Below are 20092 nucleotides of genomic sequence, written 5' to 3' on the forward strand. Positions count from 1 at the left end.
GGTTGATTCTGTGATTCTCAGGGAATTTCCCTGAATTTTTGAATATTGATACTAAAAAACAGCATTCATACAGAAACGAATATTCATAACTCACAACCAATTACTCACTTCTACCACAATCTCCTTACCTGTCACGAGCAGAGAAGCTTTGGAGGTCAGACCACGGGCAGTGAAAACGACTTCGCCAGCGTCGCCACGAAGCACGTTCGTGATGCTGAGTGTGTACTTCCGACCCACGTTGGAGGCTTTAAATCGCCCACCACTTTCCACCCTGCTCCCATTCAGGGTCCAGTTGAAGTCGTCAATGCTTTCGTGGGACAAAATGCACTCAAAAGTGCAGTCTTCTCCCTCCTGGATTTCAGTGTTCTTCAGCCGTTTGGTGATGCCGATGTTGAGTTCTGGAGGACAAAAACAAAGCAGATTAGTACAAGGACATGAGTAGTGGTATTGACACTTTTAGCTCACCAGACTGGTTGTGATGGTTTGGGAGTCATCCACCCGCCCCCAACTCTTATGAAATCACCCAGACTGGACTCAGCTGGCTGGAAGTTAAGGAATGAAGCTTTATATTCACAGCTTAGCACAATGTATGAGCATTAAACACCTCCAGCCATGGGGCCCCAACCCCTCCCTGGGCAACCCATTCCAGCCTAATGCTGAACAGCTTCCTCCTCATGTCCATCCTGAACCTACCCACCACCAGCTTCACTCCATTCCCCCCAGTCCTGTCACTCCCTGACAGCCTAAAAAGTCCCTCCCCAGCTTTTTTGTAGGCCCCCTTTCAGATCCTGCAAGGCCACAGAAGGTCACCTCACAGCCTACTCTTCTCCAGACTCAACAGCCCCAACTCTTTCAGTCTGTGCTCACAGCAGAGCTGCTGCAGCCCTCTGAGCATCCTCCTGGCCCTGCTCTGGACATGCTCCAGCATCTCCACATCCTTCTTGTAATAGAGGCTCCAGAACTGGAGCTTTATATTCACAGCTTAGCACAATGTACAAGCAGATAGTTACAATATTTACAGCTATAGGCAGGAATACACAAGTTAAAAGTAATACAGAAACAACAACAGCCCTCCCAGAAACCAGAGTCCCCAGGAGGGGCTCCCAACCACCCTTCCACCTTCTTTCTATCCCTCTAACCTTATCCCAGAGTCTACCTTACATGCAAGGTGAGTTTGGAGGATTGGCAAGCGGGGTTAGAAGCAGAATTAGTTGGGTCACACAGCAAAGGCCCAGGGAGAAAGCACAGACACCAACAGACACACACACACACTCATCTATATGTCTGTTCTTGCTTTTATACATCTCAGCAAGCCTATGAGTGAAATAGATGTCACCATTGTCTTCTTTTCACAGTCCACAATTCCTGCAATTCCTTACAGGTGTGGTTGACATGGGAAGGATATCTGAAACATTATCCACTCAAAGTCACCACAAAGCTATAGAGAAGGGCATTGGTGTGGAAGGACTGCATGAATAATAGCTCACTTGATGGAGAAAAGTCAAGATTCAGTATGCAAGAGGGGAGAAAAATAGTCAGAGAGGAAGCCTCTGGAATGTTGTCTGAGGTATTTTGATAGTTATTTCTTAAACATTCTAGATCCTGTATTATTCCTCTGTATAGTGTTTCCATGACTGTTGCAAGAGAACCTGATTATTATGGTGTCTCCTGCCAGGCAAGCAGCAACAGAAGGAGGCACATGCTCAAGTTGTGCTGGGGGAAGTCTAGGCTGGATGTTAGGAGGAAGTTGTTGGCAGAGAGAGTGATTGGCATTGGAATGGGCTGCCCAGGGAGGTGGTGCAGTCACCATCCCAGGAGGTGTTGAAGCAAAGCCTGGATGGGGCACTTAGTGCCATGGTCTGGTTGTTTGGCCATGGCTGGGTGCTAGGTTGGACTGGCTGAGCTTCAGGTCTCTTCTAACCTGGTTGTTTCTATGATGAATAAAATTAGTGTTTGGGGGTAGGTGAGACTCCTAAATACCAAAGGTAATAAGCAATATTCATTTTGAAAAAAAAATCATCTCTCATTAATTAATTACCCCTCTGTTACAGAACCTCTTCCTAATGGCACTTCTTGATGTTCAAATCAGACAAAGCCAAGTTCTGTCTGATCAATATGAGTTTGAAACCATCAATAATTCTCCAGACATACTTAAAGAGTACCTGAGATTGTTCAGACATCACTCTGTAATGTGAGGCTTTTGGAGGAACAGCTGTGAGACAGTGACCAAGCCCACCCATAATTACAGCACCCACTCAGCATCCATCCCCTAACAATACTTACCCTGAACGCTGACCTTTGACTTGGCAACATCGCTGCCAATATCACAGGTGTATAAACCTGCGTCTGCCTTTTCTAGGTCATGGATAAGGAGGCACAGGGTCTTGCCAGACTGTATCTGCTCATACTTGGTACCAGCAGGGAGCTTCTCACCATCCTTTTTCCAAATAGGTTTGACCTTTTCTTTGGAGACTTCACATTCCAGTTTAATCACACCGCGCTCCTCGCCAAATACATCATCTAAGGACTTCATGAAGACAGCAGGCTTCTCTGAAGGTTAACAGGCAAAACAGAGCACAACCAGCATATTTAAGACATTTCTAGTTGCTAGAAAATATTTAAAGAGAACTTAAGTAAACCCTTGCAATGCTGTGAAGAACCTAAAGCAGTGCCACACCTTGCGACTGGAATGAGTTTTAGGGAAACCAGAACCTATTAATGAGAGGGTGCAGGGAAGGAGAGAGGCATTGCCATGGGTAAGGAATGATACTCAGTGATACAACAGCAGTCTCTTTGTGACTGTGCTCCTATGAAGTTGCAAGGACACATTTTTCCCTGTGTTGGGGCATCTGTCAGGCACAGGAGACCCCACTCGAAGGAACAGGGCTTGGAGCAGGCATGTAGTGCTCTAGTGAAGGCCAGATGGACAGCTTCACACCTCTATGGATTAGCTACTCAGCAAGATAGACTGGATTTAAGGAGGTCTTTGTCTGCATCATGAGGAGCAGAAATGTTCTCCAGGAGTCTCCACCTCTGGAGCCATCCAAACCCTGCCTGGACACCATCCTGTGCAATCTGCTCTAGGTGAACCTGCTCTGGTTGCACTAAATGATCTTCAGACATTCCTTTCCAACCCCCATCATTCTGTGATTCTCTGAATGCTCTTTTTCATTGCAGCAGTCCACAAATGGAAAGGGGTCAGGTGGTTAGGGGGGAAAAAAGTGTGAAGAGAAGCAAGTGGGCTGTAGGTCTTCTAAAGCCAGAGAGCTGGCACTGCCTTTTCACAAAGCAAGACTCAGGCAGCAACATGAACACTCTCCTCACTCTCCTCAGTATTTTTGCTCTTCCCTTTTTCTTTTCTTGATTACCTTTATCTGATGTAACATATATTCAACACTGAAGATACATGGATGAAGGAGAGGAAGCCTGGAGGAGGGAATGCTCCCCACTGCTCAGTGCAGACTGGGCTAGGGATCAGTTACACAAATTAAACATTCACAAGTCCATGGGCCCTGACGAGATGCACCCAAGGGTGCTGAGAGAACTGGCTGATATTATCGCTCCACCACCCTTCATCATCTTTGCCAAATCATGGCACACAGGAGAGGTGTCTGAGGACTGGAGGAGAACCAATGCCACTCCAGTCTTCACAAAGGACAAGAAAGAGGTTCCAGGGAACTATAGACCAATCAGCCTCACCTCCATCCCTGGAAAAATGATGGAGTGGCTCCTGTTGGAGGGTATCTCAAGGCACTTGGAAGAGAAGAAGGTTATTAAGAGTAGTCAGAATGGATTTACTAAGGGGAAGTCATGCTTGACTAACCTGATAGCATTTATGATGCCATAACTGAATGGGTAGATTCAGGGAAACCAGTGGATGTAGTCTACCTTGACCTTAGCAGGGCCTTTGACACCATCTCCCATGACATTTCAGTGAGCAAGCTGAGGAAGTGTGGGATGGAAGAGCAGACAGTGAGGTGGGTTAGGAACTGGTTGCAAGATAGAGTTCAGAGGATGGTGACCAATGGTGCCAGGTCCATCTGGAGAGCTGTGACCAGTGGAGTCCCCCAGGGATCAGTGCTGGGCCAGTTCTGTTCAACATCTTCATCAATGACATCAATGAGGGCACAGACAGACAGACAGACAGAGTCTGCTCAGCAAGTTTGCTGACAACACCAAGCTGGGAGGCTTGGCTAATCCAGCTGAAGGCTGTGTGGCCATCCAGAGAGACCTGGACAGACTGAGAGCTGGGCACAGAGGAACCAGATGAGGTTCAGCAAGGACAAGTGCAGAGTCCTGCATCTGAGGAGGAATAACAAACTCCACCAGTACAGGCTGGGAGGTGACTGATGGAGAGCAGCCCCAAGGAGAGGGACCTGGGGGTCCTGGCGGATAACATCCATGGCACAGCAATGTGCCCTTGTGGCCAAGAAGGCCAATGGCATCCTGGGGGGTATTAGGAAGAGTGTGTCCAGCAGATCAAGGGAGGTTCTCCTCCCTCTCTTCTCTGCCCTGCTGAGACATCATCTTGAATACTGTGCTCAGTTTTGGGTTCCCCAGTTTAAGAGGGACAGGGATCTGCTGGAGAGGGTCCAGCGGAGGGCTATGAGGATGATGAGGGGACAGGAGGGCATGGCTTGTGAGGAGAGGCTGAGGGACCTGGGGCTGCTTAGTCTGGAGAAAAGAAGACTGAGAGGGGATTTGATAAATGTTTATAAATAGCTGTAGGCTGCCAGGAGGGGGGACAGGCTCTGCTCACTTGCTCCCAGAGATAGGACAAGGAGTAATGGGTGTAAACTGCAGCAGAAGAGGTTCCACCTGAACACAAGGGCCTGGCACAGGCTTCCCAGAGAGTTTGTGAGGTCCCCTTCTCTGGAGACTTTCAAGGCCTGTCTGGATGTGTTCCTCTGTGATCTGTGTTAGGTAGGATTGTCCTGCTCTGGTGGGGGGGGTCAACTCAATGATCCTCTTGAGTCCTTTCGAACCCCTAACATCCTGTGATCCTGTGACATGTTTTACTAGGTACATAAGTCAGAAGGAAGAGGAAACCCTTCAGAGTGAAAGAGTTAAATTATTCAGGGAAGAACAAGTCAGTCATGATCAGGAGGCAAAATGGAATGGAAACCAGACAGATGATTGTCTAAGAGGGTTTGGAGGACATCAGAGTCTGACTTTCAGAGAGAATGGCTCAGAACATTTCCTAGTCCCATTTCCAGACACATTAGGAAGTTAACTTAGGATAAAAATCACCATGGTTTACTTGAGCATACACATATGGGTATGCTTCTAAACAAAAACTGATTTTGAAACTCTGCTGAGGGCTTTACCTCATATTTCTACAATAATTCACACAACTGACAGTGCTTTAGCTGATGCACAAGGACTTGTTAAAGCACAGCGATTCAGGTGTCTGACCAAACTTGATGGCATATCAAGGACAGTAGCAAGCTGCCTTCTCTGTGCTGAGTCAATCCAGCTCCAGAACTGTGTGCCCTACCACTGGAAGTACAGCTCAGCTTCTTGCAGACAAAAATCTTTAGGAACATCAGTTTATAGGCTATAGAAAAGAGACTCACAAGAATAAAAAAGGGAAATGGTTCTTGTTTATCCTGCTGACAAGTAAAATGCTGCTAAATAGCTATGGGAAGTTCTAGCAGGAGACCAAAACTGCCTTCCTTAGAAAAATCATCTACTGCAGCTTGCACACCCAGAAAGGTGAAGCTTATGAGCAGGACTGCTGTATAGATATGATAACCAAAGAGCCCCTTGGCATCTCTGACTGACATTCAGGAGGTGTGTGATCGTGACCCACCTATCACCTTCAGCCGCACGCTCTCAGACACCTTGTCTGACTTCATTGTCACTGTGCCAGCGTCTTCAGGTTTGACCTGCTTCATTGTCAACATGTAGCAATTGCCAACGGTCCTGATGTCATTGAAGTTGTTGGTGTAAAGGAGGGTGCCATTGAGGAACCATTCCACATCCTCATCATCGTGAGACAGCTCACAGGAGAAAACAGCAGAGCTCTCCTCTTCAATTTCCACGTCCTGCAGGTGTTTGAGGACCTCTACATTGCGGGCTGTAGGAGACCAAGGTGCACCATCACCATTCTTACCACAAACTCATGTCATAGCTCTTAATGTTTGCTAGATCTTAGAATCATAGAATCAAGCAGGTTGGAAGAGATCTCCAAGATCATCCAGTCCAACCTAGCACCCAGCCCTGGCCAATCAACCAGACCATGGCACTAAGTGCCTCATCCAGGCTTTGCTTCAACACCTCCAGGGACGGTGCCTCCACCATCTCCCTGGGCAGCCCATTCCAATGCCAATCACTCTCTTTGACAACAACTTCCTCCTAACATCCAGCCTAGACTCTCCCCAGCATAACTTGAGACTGTGTCCCCTTGTTCTGTTGCTGTTTGCCTGGGAGAAGAGGCCAACCCCACCTGGCTACTGCCTCCCTTCAGGCAGTTGTAGACATCAGTGAGGTCTGCCCTGAGCCTCCTCTTCTGCAGGCTGCACACCCCCAGCTCCCTCAGCCTCTCCTCACAGGGCTGTGCTCCAGACCCCTCACCAGCTCTGTTGCCCTTCTCTGGACATGTTCCATCAACTCAACATCTCTCTTGAATGGAGTAGCTCAGAACTGGACACAGTCCTCAAGACGTGGCCTAACCAGTATTGAGTACAGGGGTATTAAAGCTGACACAGCAACCAGGAAACAGAAACCAGAACCAAGACAACCAGAACCAGAAGCCTGTAGCAGTGAGCTGAAGAACATTTTTAATTAGAAGGACCAGAATCTCAGCTCCTCTTTTGAAATGGAAAATCATGTGGCTTGAGAAAGACACATGAAATTTAGCCTTACCTGGATGGAGGCTCTCAATATGCATCACCCACTTCATGGCAAGTAATGGATTTCAGTAGTGTGGAATAGCAGCACAGAGCATAATGAACAACCTATTCCAGCTGAAGATGTCCCTGCTCACTGCAGGAGGGTTGTAATAGATGACCTTTAAAGGCTCCTTCATACCCCATAGTATTATGTGATTCTATGACTTGTAATATCATCAGTTCATCTAAGAGAATGCATTTGTGATTGGATAGAGCTAGGTGCTAGGTGGACTGGATGATCTTGGGAGGTCTCTTCCAACCTGGTGGATTCTATGATTTACATAAAAGTAGTGAATCTACTTCTACTCAAGAAGCAAAACCCAGAGAGAAACACTGAACCATACAGATACCATTCAATCACATAACGTTTCAGATTGGAAGGTATCTTTAATAGTCACCTAGTCCAAACCCCCGGCAGTCAGCAGGGACATCTTAAACTAAAGCAAGTTGCCCACAGCCCCATCCCACCTGACTTGGATTTTTAACAGGACTGAGGCTTTTACCACCTCTCAGGGAAACCTGGGCCAGTGTCTCACCAGCCTCAGTCTAATAATTTCTTTTCCTTATAGGTATGCAACAGGCAAACCTCCCTGCTGCCAACCACTCGTACCTTCGACAGTCAGCGTGGCTTCAGTCTCCGCGTTCCCAGCCCTGCACTTGTACACCCCAGCATCTTCAGGCTTCACCTTCAAAATCTTGAGCTCTGCTGAATGCTCCTCCCGCTTGATTTTGTACTTATCAGAGGGCTCGATAGGTGTGTGGTCCTTGAACCACTTCACAACCTTTGGGGAAGGCCTGAAGTCACAGGACAAGATGACTGAATGGCGCTCCAGAGCTGTCTTGTCCTCCATCTTCCTGGTGATCTGTATGTGGTAATCTGAGAAACACAGTTAGGAAAGAAGAAAGGATGAATGGGAAGAAGAGGAAAGTTTCTGATCTGCATTTCATGCCAGTTTATTTCATGTATGTCATTCACAGCTGCTTTGTGACTTCCTCAGATGATGCTGTGGGTTTCTGTTGGAGAACTGATTGGCTTTGAAGCTAGCCCAACACCAGGATCTCCAGGGAATGCTGGGTTCTCTAAGAGAACTTTACATAAACTAGCAGATGCATGAGTCAATGCTTACTGAATTTCTTGCTAATTGAAGTTTGTATTCAAGTATGAGCAAATGAAAGTCAAAACAAGGACTCTGGAATGTGATTGGAGATATTTACTATGGTGACAGCACAAGACAAAAAGCCTTGAAGCTTTGTCCCAGATCAAGTCAATGACAAAGCAGATTAATTAAATGAGCTATCAAACTTGTCTAGTTCAGAAATGGGGCAAAATAACCTCTCCTGGCAAATTTCTCCTGTTTTGTCCTCTGTGGCAGTCAACAAGAAAAAAAACAAGCCAAAAACTAAGCTGAACTCAATTTGAGTACCAGGCACTCCAAATTCATATAGCCAAATCCTTTCCTAAGACTTGGTTGTCTCATTTCCAGAATCACAGAATCATTAAGCTTGAAAAAGACTTCAAAGATGATCAGGTACAACTATCAATCCAACACTACTGTGCCCACTACACTATGTCCTGAGGGGCCACATCTACACAGTTTTTCCATGTCTCCAGGGATGGTGACTCCACCACTTCCCTAGGCAGCTTATCCCAGTGTTAGCATCAACAACTCGTAGCTGGGAATTGATCAGATCTTATCATAGAATGGTTTAGGTTGGAAGGGATCTCAAAGCTCATCCTGTTCCAACCCCCCCCCACAGGCAGGGACACCTCCCACTAGAACAGGTTGCTCAAGGCCTCCTCCAACCTGGTCTTGAACATCTCCTGGGAGGGAGCAGCCACAACCTCGCTGGACAACCCTTGTCAGCGTCTCACCACCCTCGCTGCAAAGAACTCTTTCATAACATTTAGTTTGAGTCTCCCCTCTGCCAGTTTAAACCCATTCCCCCTCCTCCTATCATCACAGGACCTTAATGCACCTTGCAGGTACACCAAAACCCCAGCCAGTGGAACCTACACATTAGACAGTGTTGTCTGCATAATTATTTTCCAGTAACTGCGAGAGGAAGGATCTCTTCACGATGTAACCAAGCCAGAAAGTATTACCTCTGACAAGTAGGTTTGCTGTGGATTTGGATTTGCCAATGGAGAACTGAACGGTGCCTGTCATGCTGGCAGTGGTTTTCAGTATGGTCAGCCTGTGGGTGGTGCCCTCTTGATGCACGATGATGTTTCTGCCAGCCTGCAAGGCTTCTCCACGTAGAAACCACTTGGGAGGTTTCACAGATGGAATGGATATCTCACATTCAAACGTGGCCTCCTCGGGCTCAGTCACATCCTCGTCACACAGCTCCTTTATGATACTAATGGATTGCTCTGGATGAAGGATGGAACAGGAAAGAAGGGATTTAGGAATCATGAAAGATCAATTTTGTTAGCTTTCTGCACACTTCTACAATCTTTACTGGACTCATTGGCTCAAAAGGCCTTAAAACATTCCCCTTTTTTGCATAAAAATAAATACTGCTAATTATCAGTCAGACAGGGAGGCTGTGACACTGCCCCAATAGGATACAAATCCACTAAGTCCAAGTCCCAGTTCTGAAGTCCCCTTCCCACTCTGAAATAGAACACTTGGCAGTATATAAAATGGGAAAAAAAAGATTCACTGAAACGCAGGTATTGATAGCAGAAAATATTTTGGGTATCTACTACAACAAACTTTCTCCAGTGCATCTGTTAAGCTGTTCTAGAACAGGAGCTTCCTCAGGAAACAATAACACACAGTCATTTTCTAGCATGTTGCTGTCTTTATAGTCCTAGAAGGAAACAATGTCAACGAGCTTCAGAAAAAATCAACACTGAATTAAAACCACAGAATCACAGAACAGTTTGGGTTGGAAAGGACTTTAAAGATCATCTGGTTCCAACCACCCCTGCCATAGGCAGGGGTACCCATAGGCAGGGGTACCTTCCTCTAGACCAGCTTGCTCAGAACTGGCCTCATCCAACTTGGCCTTCAACACCTCCAGGGAGGAGGCATCCAGAATCTCCCTGAGCAACCTGCTCCACTGTCTCACCACCCTCAGAGGAAAGAATAACTTCCCACTTGTCCAGTCTAAATCTATTTGCAGCTTCAATCTATTCCCTCCTGTCCTACCACTACAAGCCCTTGTAAAAAGTCCTACTCCAACTGTTTTGCCAAAGTCTCTTCAGAGCCTCCTCTTCTGGAGGCTGAAGAACCCCAACTCTTACAGCTTGTCCCTATATATATGTATATGCATGTGTGTGCATATATATGTGAGCCTGTACATACGTGGGGGGGTGCGTGTGCATATTTACGTGTAGGTATAGGTATGTGTGTATATGAGTGAGTATGCATACCTGCATGCATGTGTGTACATGTATATGCACACGTGCATGTCCATGCGTGTGCACAAATGTATGTGTGTGCATATATACGTGAATATACCTGTGTGTATGCGTATGCTTATACGCATGCACGTGTGCGCATGTGTATGCACATGTGTGCATGTGTATGCAGGTGTGTGCGTATATGCTCACATGTGTGCATGCATGTGTGCAAGCATGTGTGTGTATGCACGTGCGTGTACATGCACATGTGCACATCCGTACATGTATGTGTGCATATATGCACGTGTGTGTCCGTGTGTGCATATATGCACGTGTGTGTCCATGTGTATGTGTGTGCATATACGCATGCATGTCTGTGTGCGCATGTGTAGGCACATGCATGTGCATGCATGTCCATGTGTGTGCACGTGTGTGTATGTGTGTGCATATATGCATGTGTATGTATATGTGGGCATGTATACACACCTGTGTGCATGTGCATATGTGTATAGATACACCTCTATGTGTGTCTGTACATATACCTCTGTGCATACATATGTATATGCATGTGTGCATGTATATACACCTGTGTGTGTATGTGTATAAACACACCTGTGTGTCTGTACATATACCTCTGTGCGTGTGTATGTATATGCACATGTATGCATGTATATACACCTGTGCGTGTATGTGTACAAATAAACCTCGCTGTGTGTATGTACATATACCTCTGTGCGTGTGTATGTATATGCACACGTGTGCATGTATATACACCTGTGTGCGTATGTGTACAAATACACCTCGCTGTGTGTATGTACATATACCTCTGTGTGTATGTATATGCACACGTGTGCATGCATATACACCTGTGTGCGTGTAGGTGTACAAATACACCTCGCTGTGTGTATGTACATATACCTCTGTGTGTGTGTGTATGTATATGCATGTGTGTGCATGTATATATACCTGTGTGCGTGTATGTGTATAAATATACCTCGCTGTGTGTGTACATATACCTCTGTGTGTGTGTATGTAGATACATGTGTGTGCATGTATATACGCCTGTGTGCGTGTATGTGTATAAAAACTCCTCTGTGCGTGTACATATACCTCTGTGCGTGTGTGTATGTATATGCATGCATGTACATACACCTGTGTGCATGTGCATATGTGTATAAATACACCTCTGTGCGTGCACATATACCTCTGTGCGTGTGTGTATGTATATGCATGCATGTACATACACCTGTGTGCATGTGCATATGTGTATAAATACACCTCTGTGTGTGTACATATACCTCTGTGCGTGTGTGTATGTATATGCATGCATGTACATACACCTGTGTGCATGTGCATATGTGCATAAATACACCTCTGTGCGTGTACATATACCTCTGTGCATGTGTGTATGTATATGCATGCATGTACATACACCTGTGTGCATGTGCATATGTGCATAAATACACCTTTGTGCGTGTACTTATACCTATGTGCGTGTGTGTATGTATATGCATGCACATACACCTGTGTGCATGTGCATAAATACACCTCTGTGTGTGTACATATACCTCTGTATGTGTGTCTGTATATGCATGCATGTACATACACCTGTGTGCATGTGCATATGTGCATAAATACACCTCTGTGTGTGTGTGTAGATGCGTGTGCGTGCACAAACGACAGGGGCTTTTTGAACCCGCCAGTCTTCCTTCCAAAGCACGCTAGAGCGGCAAAATCTTTGCTCTCCTACCTTCGACAAAGAAATTGGCACTGCTTTTGTCATCAAAGGCATCACAAGTGTAGGTGTCTTCGTCCTCATAGCCCGCGTCGTTGATGATGAGCTTGCGGTAGACGCCGTCACTCACCATTTCGTATTTGGCACCGGGGTGAATCTCAACATCTTTTTTGTACCACCTCACTTTGGCGTTGGCACGAGACACCTGGCACTCCAGGAACCCGCGATGCTTCTCCAGAGCAATCTTATCCCGCAGGGGCTTCACAATTTTTACAGGCAGCTCTGAAAGGAGAGAAATAAACCATGAAGGGGTGGGGTGGGGGAAGGAGTCAAACCAAATCAATCCCATCAAAACCAACTCACAACCAACCAACCAACAAAAACAAAAGAAGCAAACACAGAAAATACCCTGAGCAAAACAGACGCAATAAACCAGAGTAATCAGTAGAATGTCCATGGAAAGGAGCCAATGAAAACCTCATTAGCAATTTTTCCTCACTGTGCTGGGCATTTGACTAAGGCACAGCAGGTATCACAGTATCACCAAGGTTGGAAGAGACCTCATAGATCATCAAGTCCAATCCTTTACCACAGAGCTCAAGGCCAGACCATGGCACCAAGTGCCACGTCCAGTCCTGCCTTGAACAGCTCCAGGGACGGCGACTCCACCACCTCCCCGGGCAGCCCATTCCAGTGTCCAATGACTCTCTCAGGGAAGAACTTTCTCTTCACCTCCAGCCTAAATTTCCCCTGGCGCAGCTTGAGGCTGTGTCCTCTTGTTCTGGTGCTGGCTATCTGAGAGAAGAGAGCAACCTCCTCCTGGCCACAACCACCCCTCAGGTAAAGAGCTAATGATGGGGAAATGGTTTCATGCCCACTTTCAGCATTTGGGTGGTTGAACTGCTGAGATGACAGGCAATTTACTGAAAGGGGCTGTTGGCAAAGCCAGCCTGATCTCACATTTCCTGAGCTCCTCGTCAATGTGTTAATCCAAATGCCTTCCTTCTCTCTGTCTCCATCATACTGTTTAAGTTAAACACACACACACCATGGTAACATTTTTAAACACACTCCCAAAAGAAAAAGTCATGTTAGGAAGTTCTTCACAGAGAGAGTGATTGGCATTGGAATGGGCTGCCCAGGGAGGTGGTGGAGTCACCATCCCTGGAGGTGTTCAAGAAAAGCCTGTCTGAGGCACTTAGTGCCATGGTCTGGTTGACTGGCTAGGGCTGGGTGCTAGGTTGGACTGGATGAGCTTGGAGGTCTCTTCCAACCTGTTGGATTCTATGATATCACCACCTGAGATGTTCTGCTAGCAGAGAGGTGCCTGATGAGGTCCTGTTGGGGTTAGTATGTTCCTATCAACATATTTGCAGGGGGAAGCTGATGAACAACTTAAGGCAGTGGAAAACAGCCCAGCTGGGTCATTATAACCCTCTCTTCATAGAATCATGAATGGTTTAGGTTGGAAGGGACCTTAAAGATGGTTGATTCTATGATACAGCTTTTGGTCCCTTGAAGTTCAAACATGACTTTCAAGGTCTTGTGGTTTAAAGTAGTCTCCTGAGAATATGAACTCTGCTGGTTAGCAAAAGTAAACTCCCAGCAGTGAGGCTGATATTTTCCTTCCAGTAGAGTAGGCAGAAGTTCTTTTAACCCTTCTTCTAGCTTTCTTCACGTTAAAAGTGAGGGAAGTTGGTTGATTTGTGACATCAGAGAGCTTAAGCAGCACTAGCATGAAAAGCAGAATTACCTTTCACAGTAAGCTGGGCACGAGACTCTGCCTTTTCTGCTACAAACTTGATCTCTGCTGCATCCTGGACTTGGACACGTGTGTAAGTCAGTGAATAGGTCTTGCCTGAGAACAGACACACAAGCAGACATAGGTTGTCCTGAGCAAACAGCCTCACTCCCCAGGGCATGCTGCCAGCTTGAGCATCGCTTCTCTGGTTTCAGTGCCTCACTACTTGATTTCACAGCAGCAAGCAAATCATTCCTACATGTCTATATCCCTGTATCAAAGGACAATTTAGCCTCAGCTCCCCCAAGGACTGATTGAATGTGGTGCTCACCGTCTGGGAAGTACTGGAAAGAGAAGGATCCCACCCATTAGCAAAAGATACAAATTCCTACCCACTGCTGGTGGCATGGGATGGGGGCACAGCACCAAATTTGCCTTAAGTTCTCACCATGTCCCGGGCTAGCTGCACACTCAAAACAATAGGGTAACTCTGCTGAATCTTCCTAACCTGATTTTGTAGGTCAGACCCTTCTCAGCCTCCAGCACTTACTCTAACCCACCCCCATTCAAGAACGAGATTCCCCTTTCTCATCCTACCATCTTGACGCATTCTGATGTTGTCAGCAGCCTTCAGCTTGTTGTCATTTTTGTACCATTGGGTCTGGACCTCATCATGAGAAATTTCACAGACGAAAGATGCACTCTCATATTCATTCACTTCCACATCTTCCAGAGGTTTGACAATCTTGATATCTCGGGCTGTGAAATCAGAGAGATCAATATTGACCTGAGTTGCACCATGCCAGGGTCTGGTGCATTTGCCTTCTGCATGCTTGCATAGAAAAAAGATGGATTGTGGTTTATTCATTCCCTCCTAGGGAGTTTCTTCCTTCAACATAGTAAATACATTCTATGCTTGACCCTACAAGTAGAGTTACCAAGCTACAATGGAGCTCGTTGAATATATTAATGAATTCAAGTCTGCCAAGGAAAACTAAATATAAGCCTCCAATCTCTTGCTTCATTATAACTGAGAAACCTGATCCAGCTGAAAATGTCTCTGATGAGGGGGTTGGACTAGATAAGCTTTAAAGGTCTCTTGAAACCCAGATGATGCTATTATACAGGAAAGCTGGAGAAGGGCTAATTATAAGGGGCTCTAGTGGCAGGAGAAGGGGGCAATGATTTTTAAACTAGAGCAAGGTAGAATTAGAATGGACATTAGGGAAGAGTTCTTTACTATGAGGGTAGAGAGACAATGGAACAGATTGCCTGGAGAAGTTGTGGATAGCTCACCCCTGGAAGTGTTTGAGACTAGGCTGGATGAGGCTTTGAGCAACCTGATCTAGTGGGAAGTGTCTCTGCCCATGGCAGGGAGGATGGAACCAAACGGTCTTTAAGGTCCCTTCCAACCCTAACCATTGTATGATCCTATGAAACTTGTCAGAGAATCAGAATCACAGAACATTAGAGGTTGGAAAGGACCTCCAGAGATCGAGTCCAACCCCATTGCCAAGGCAGGAGTATCACCTAGAGTAGTTTACACAAGAATGCATCCAGGTGGGTTTTCAAAGTCTCCAGAGCAGGAGATTCCACAACCTTTCTGGACAGCTTGTTTCAGTGCTCTGTCACCCTCAGTGTAAAGATTCTCCTCGTGCTGAAGTGCAATAGTCCATGTTCGAGTTTGTAGCCATTGCTCCTTGTCTTACTACTGTGAACCACCAAAAAGAAGACTGTCCCCATCCACTTGACACCCATCTCTCAGATATTTATAGACTGGTAAGATCTCTTAATCTTCTCTTCTCCAAACTAAATACCCCAAATTTCTCAGTCTCTCTCCACAGGGTCTCCAGCAGGTACAACCTTAGTTCTGTGTCTGGACCATATCAGCCACAGGGACCTCAGCCACATGTTTTGCCAAAGATGTATCTCTGGTTCAGAGTCTATCAAGCTCAGTATATTCCCCTTTAACTCTGTACCTTTGGACTGATATTTTTGTGCTAATGCAGCCCTTTCCTGTTGGAAGGAAATTCACTTTGGATCATCCTCAGGACCAGGGCTCAGATGGAAACTAGCCAGCATTCAAATAGCAACTCATCCCAGTGACAAAGTCAGGGAGAAAAGAGGAGTTCAACAGAGCAGTGGAACAGGACAAGTGCTCATAAAGTTATTGCTAAACCTAAGTGGCCACAGGAGGACAGCATCTAGTAAGAAATCAGACAACACTGATTGGTCTTTTCACATCATAGAATAGTCTGAGTTGGAAGGAATCCTAAAATCATCCACTTCCAAGCCCTCTGCCATAGGCAGTGACATCTTCCACTAGATGAGGTTGTTCAAAGCCTCATCTAACCTGATCTTGATCACTCCAAGGTAGGGGACATCCATAACCTCTCTTAGGGAACTGGTCCTGTGTCTTATCACCTTCACAGTGAAGATCTAAATCTTCTTTCTGTCAGCTAAAAACCCTTATTCCTCCTCCTATCACTACATTACCCTGATAAAGGTCCCTCCCCATCTTTCCTGTGGGCCTCTTTAAGTACTGATAGCCTACTATGAGGACTCCCTAAAGCCTTATCTTTTCCAGGCAGAACAACCCCAACCTTCTTCACCTGTCCTCACAGAGGAAGAGCTCCAGCCCCTGATCATTTTCACCTCCCTTCAGATGCTCTGCTGGAAAACAACATCTGCCAGGGTACAGCAGACCTGGCTGTGTAGGCCTATTTCTTCAGTGTAGTCAAAAAAACAGCAGGAGATATCACTTCCTACTTCAGTCAAACATACCACAGATCTTTAGTGTAGCTGATGTCTTGTCTTCAGCTACTTGACATGTGTAGGTCCCCTGGTCTTCATATTCACACTTGTGAATAATGAGGCTCCTCTTATTTCCTTGGGAAGCAATCCCCACTTGTTGATTTGGTCGGAGCTCCTTCCCATCCTAGAAGGAAAAATGCCAAACCAGATCACCATCAACTCCTCTACATCTGCAGTGAGCAGAACAAAGCTTCAGCACCAAGCTTAATTCACCTGTCTCACTGGACTTCATGGAACTTTGCTTACTTGAACATACGATGGCACTTAGCATCACAGAGTGGTTTGGGTTGGAAGGTACCTTTAAAGGTTATCTGATCCAACCCCCTGCACTCAGCAGGGGCATTTTTGACTAGATGATCTTTAACTCAAGCCTAGTGCAAAGTTTTCAAGAAGCAGGAATGGCTGAAGAACACAACATACCTTTTGGTTGACCTTAGACACCTATTTGAAGGCTTAAGGTGCTGTATAGGGTTGGGAAATAAGCCACTTCAGATATCAACTTGAAGAAACGCTGTTAGCCCCATTCAAGGGAAGAATCAGATGAGCCCCAAAGAAGGTACATGGAATGCCTCAGCTGATCCCCAAAGTGACTGTCAGGTTCAAAGGAAATTGAGGCTTCATCTTAAAGCACAGCTTCCATTGAGGCTTTAAATCCTTGGATGGGCATGAAGCCAAGCACAGGACTGTGTTACTGCCAACAGCAGTGCTCACCTTCTGTGCAGGAGCAGAGCAGTTTAACTTTTAACCCAATAAGCACACCCAGTAAATAAACAACACAGATTGTGATGAGCTGGGCAGAAAAATGGACACGAGGAGAAGAGGGACACTGCTAGCAGCTGCATGGCAAAGGCTTAGACTCACATCCCCTGGAGGTGAAATTAAAAGCTCTCACTTCCTTTCAGAGGGGTCAGAAATTGAAATACCATGATCCATTAAGTGTGTACCTTGAACCACTTAACATCTGCGTTGGGCCTGGACAGCTCACACTCAAAGGTGACCTTGTCCTTCTGAGTTGCATTGATATCTGTCAGAGGTTTGCTGATTCTCACAGGCAGTTCTGCAAAAAAAGGATGAAGTGCAGTTAGTGGGGAAAGAAGTCCCCAGGACCATCTGATCTGAGCAATTATCATAGACTAATAGTAGTGGTTAGTCTGGAAAAGACCTTTAAGATCATTGAGTCCAATTGTTAACCCAGCACTACCAAGTCCACCACCAAACCATGTTGCCCAGCACTACATCTACACACCTTTTCAGTCCCTCCAGGGATGGTGACTCAGCCACTGCCCTGCACAGCCTCTTTCAGGGCTTGACAACACTTTTGATTAAGAAAATTTTCCTGATATCCAACCTAAACCTTCCCTGCCACAACTTGATGCCATTTCCTCTTGTCCTATCACTTGCTAGTTAGGAGAAGAGGCCAGCTTCCACCTCACTCCAACCTCCCCTTAAGGAGCTGTAGAGAGTGAGGTGGTCTGTCCTCAGCCTCCATTTCTCTAATGAATAGGCACAGCCAAGCTTCCATGCTTAATAAAACTTGTGCCAACAAAGTCATCTTGTTCTGAGCATGTTATCCAGAGTTACAGTATCACAGTATTATCAGGGTTGGAAGAGACCTCATAGATCATCAAGTCCAACCCTTTACCACAGAGCTCAAGGCCAGACCATGGCACCAAGTGCCACGTCCAATCCTGCCTTGAACAGCTCCAGGGACGGCGACTCCACCACCTCCCCGGGCAGCCCATTCCAGTGTCCAATGACTCTCTCAGGGAAGAACTTTCTCCTCACCTCCAGCCTAAATTTCCCCTGGCACAGCCTGAGGCTGTGTCCCCTCGTTCTGGTGCTGGCCACCTGAGAGAAGAGAGCAACCTCCTCCTGGCCACAACCTCCCCTCAGGTAGTTGTAGACAGCAATGAGGTCTCCCCTGAGCCTCCTCTTCTCCAGGCTAACCAATCCCAGCTCCCTCAGCCTCTCCTCGTAGGGCTGTGCTCAAGGCCTCTCCCCAGCCTCGTCGCCCTTCTCTGGACACACTCAAGCATCTCAATGTCCCTCCTAAACTGGGGGGCCCAGAACTGAACACAGGACTCAAGGTGAGGTCTAACCAGTGCAGAGTACAGGGGCAGAATGACCTCCCTGCTCCTGCTGACCACACCATTCCTGATGCAGGCCAGGATGCCACTGGCTCTCTTGGCCACCTGGGCACACTGCTGGCTCATGTTCAGGCGGGTGTCAATCAGCACCCCCAGATCCCTCTCTGTTTGGCTGCTCTTCAGCCACTCTGACCCCAGCCTGTATCTCTGCATGGGGTTGTTGTGGCCAAAGTGCAGCACCAGCACTTGGAGCTATTGAATGCCATCCCCTTGGACTCTGCCCATCTGTCCAGGCGGTCAAGGTCCCGCTGCAGAGCCCTTCTGCCCTCCAACTCAGTCACATCTGCCCCCATCTGCAAACTTGCTGTTTTGTGTAACAGTGTTACAATAGCCCTACTGACATCAGAAGGACACTTTGCTGATGATGGTGCAGTGCTCACCATAGCCTGTGCAGTTACAAGACAAATATGTTCCTCTCTTAAAAGCTTGGTCTCTGAGTAAGGAGGGGACAACCATAACCCACACCAACCAGAGGCTGGTTTTTGCTTACCTGTCACAGTGAGCTTCCCTGAAGAGTGAACACCATCTGCTTTGAAGGAGATGAGTCCTGCATCTTCAAGAGTCACCGAAGAAAGGGTCAGGGAGTGTTTCTTGCCCTGCACGCCAATGCTGACAGTGGGCGAAGGCTTCAGCCGAACGCCATCCCTCTGCCACGTCCCCTCCACGTCCTCGTGTGACACCTCCGCCTCAAAGGTGACAGTGCCTTTCTCAGAGACTTGGAGAGGCTGAAGACCTTTCACCAGCTTGATCTGCCTCACTGGAAAAATCAACAAGTTGGGGATGTCACACCAATAGCTGTGAAATAGCCTGAGGACTTCCAAAATACATTATCTCCCTCTCCCTCATCCAGGTGCCTGACAACCGTTGGACATCTTTCACCTGAATCATAGAATCAACCAGGTTGGAAGAGACCTCCAAGCTCATCCAGTCCAACCTAGCACCCAGCCCTATCCAGTCAACCAGACCATGGCACTAAGTGCCTGCCATGGAGAGCAGCAGAAGCCCTTAGCAGGCCTCCCTGTTGTGAAAGTTGTAGTGTCTCACATTAATGCCAAGAGCATCGTAAAACCAAAACAGTCCTTCAGTCCCATGAGAAAGTCACAGTATCACAGTATCATCAGGGTTGGAAGAGACCTCACAGATCATCAAGTCCAACCCTTTACCACAGAGCTCAAGGCCAGACCATGGCACCAAGTGCCACGTCCAGTCCTGCCTTGAACAGCTCCAGGGACGGCGACTCCACCACCTCCCCGGGCAGCCCATTCCAGTGTCCAATGACTCTCTCAGTGAAGAACTTTCTCCTCACCTCCAGCCTAAATTTCCCCTGGTGCAGCCTGAGGCTGTGTCCTCTCGTTCTGGTGCTGGCCACCTGAGACAAGAGAGCAACCTCCTCCTGGCCACAACCTCCCC

General features: G+C 46.9%; 1 protein-coding gene across 1 annotated transcript in view; it reads right to left on the reverse strand.

Moving 5' to 3' along the window:
* Positions 1–20092, reverse strand: part of OBSCN (obscurin, cytoskeletal calmodulin and titin-interacting RhoGEF) — a 249742-nt gene that overhangs the window by 167495 nt on the left and 62155 nt on the right. Inside the window, exons 22-32 of the mRNA XM_064162395.1 lie at positions 19173–19439; positions 17480–17592; positions 16506–16659; positions 14319–14480; positions 13734–13838; positions 11996–12262; positions 8998–9267; positions 7504–7770; positions 5813–6079; positions 2284–2550; positions 129–398 (exon numbers count right to left, since the gene is read on the reverse strand). Coding sequence (XP_064018465.1) covers positions 129–398; positions 2284–2550; positions 5813–6079; positions 7504–7770; positions 8998–9267; positions 11996–12262; positions 13734–13838; positions 14319–14480; positions 16506–16659; positions 17480–17592; positions 19173–19439 — 2409 coding nt within the window. The remainder of the gene's footprint in view (positions 1–128; positions 399–2283; positions 2551–5812; positions 6080–7503; positions 7771–8997; positions 9268–11995; positions 12263–13733; positions 13839–14318; positions 14481–16505; positions 16660–17479; positions 17593–19172; positions 19440–20092) is intronic.

The sequence above is a fragment of the Pogoniulus pusillus genome, chromosome 23 (assembly GCF_015220805.1).
Source record: "Pogoniulus pusillus isolate bPogPus1 chromosome 23, bPogPus1.pri, whole genome shotgun sequence".
Classification (NCBI taxonomy): Eukaryota; Metazoa; Chordata; class Aves; order Piciformes; family Lybiidae; genus Pogoniulus; species Pogoniulus pusillus.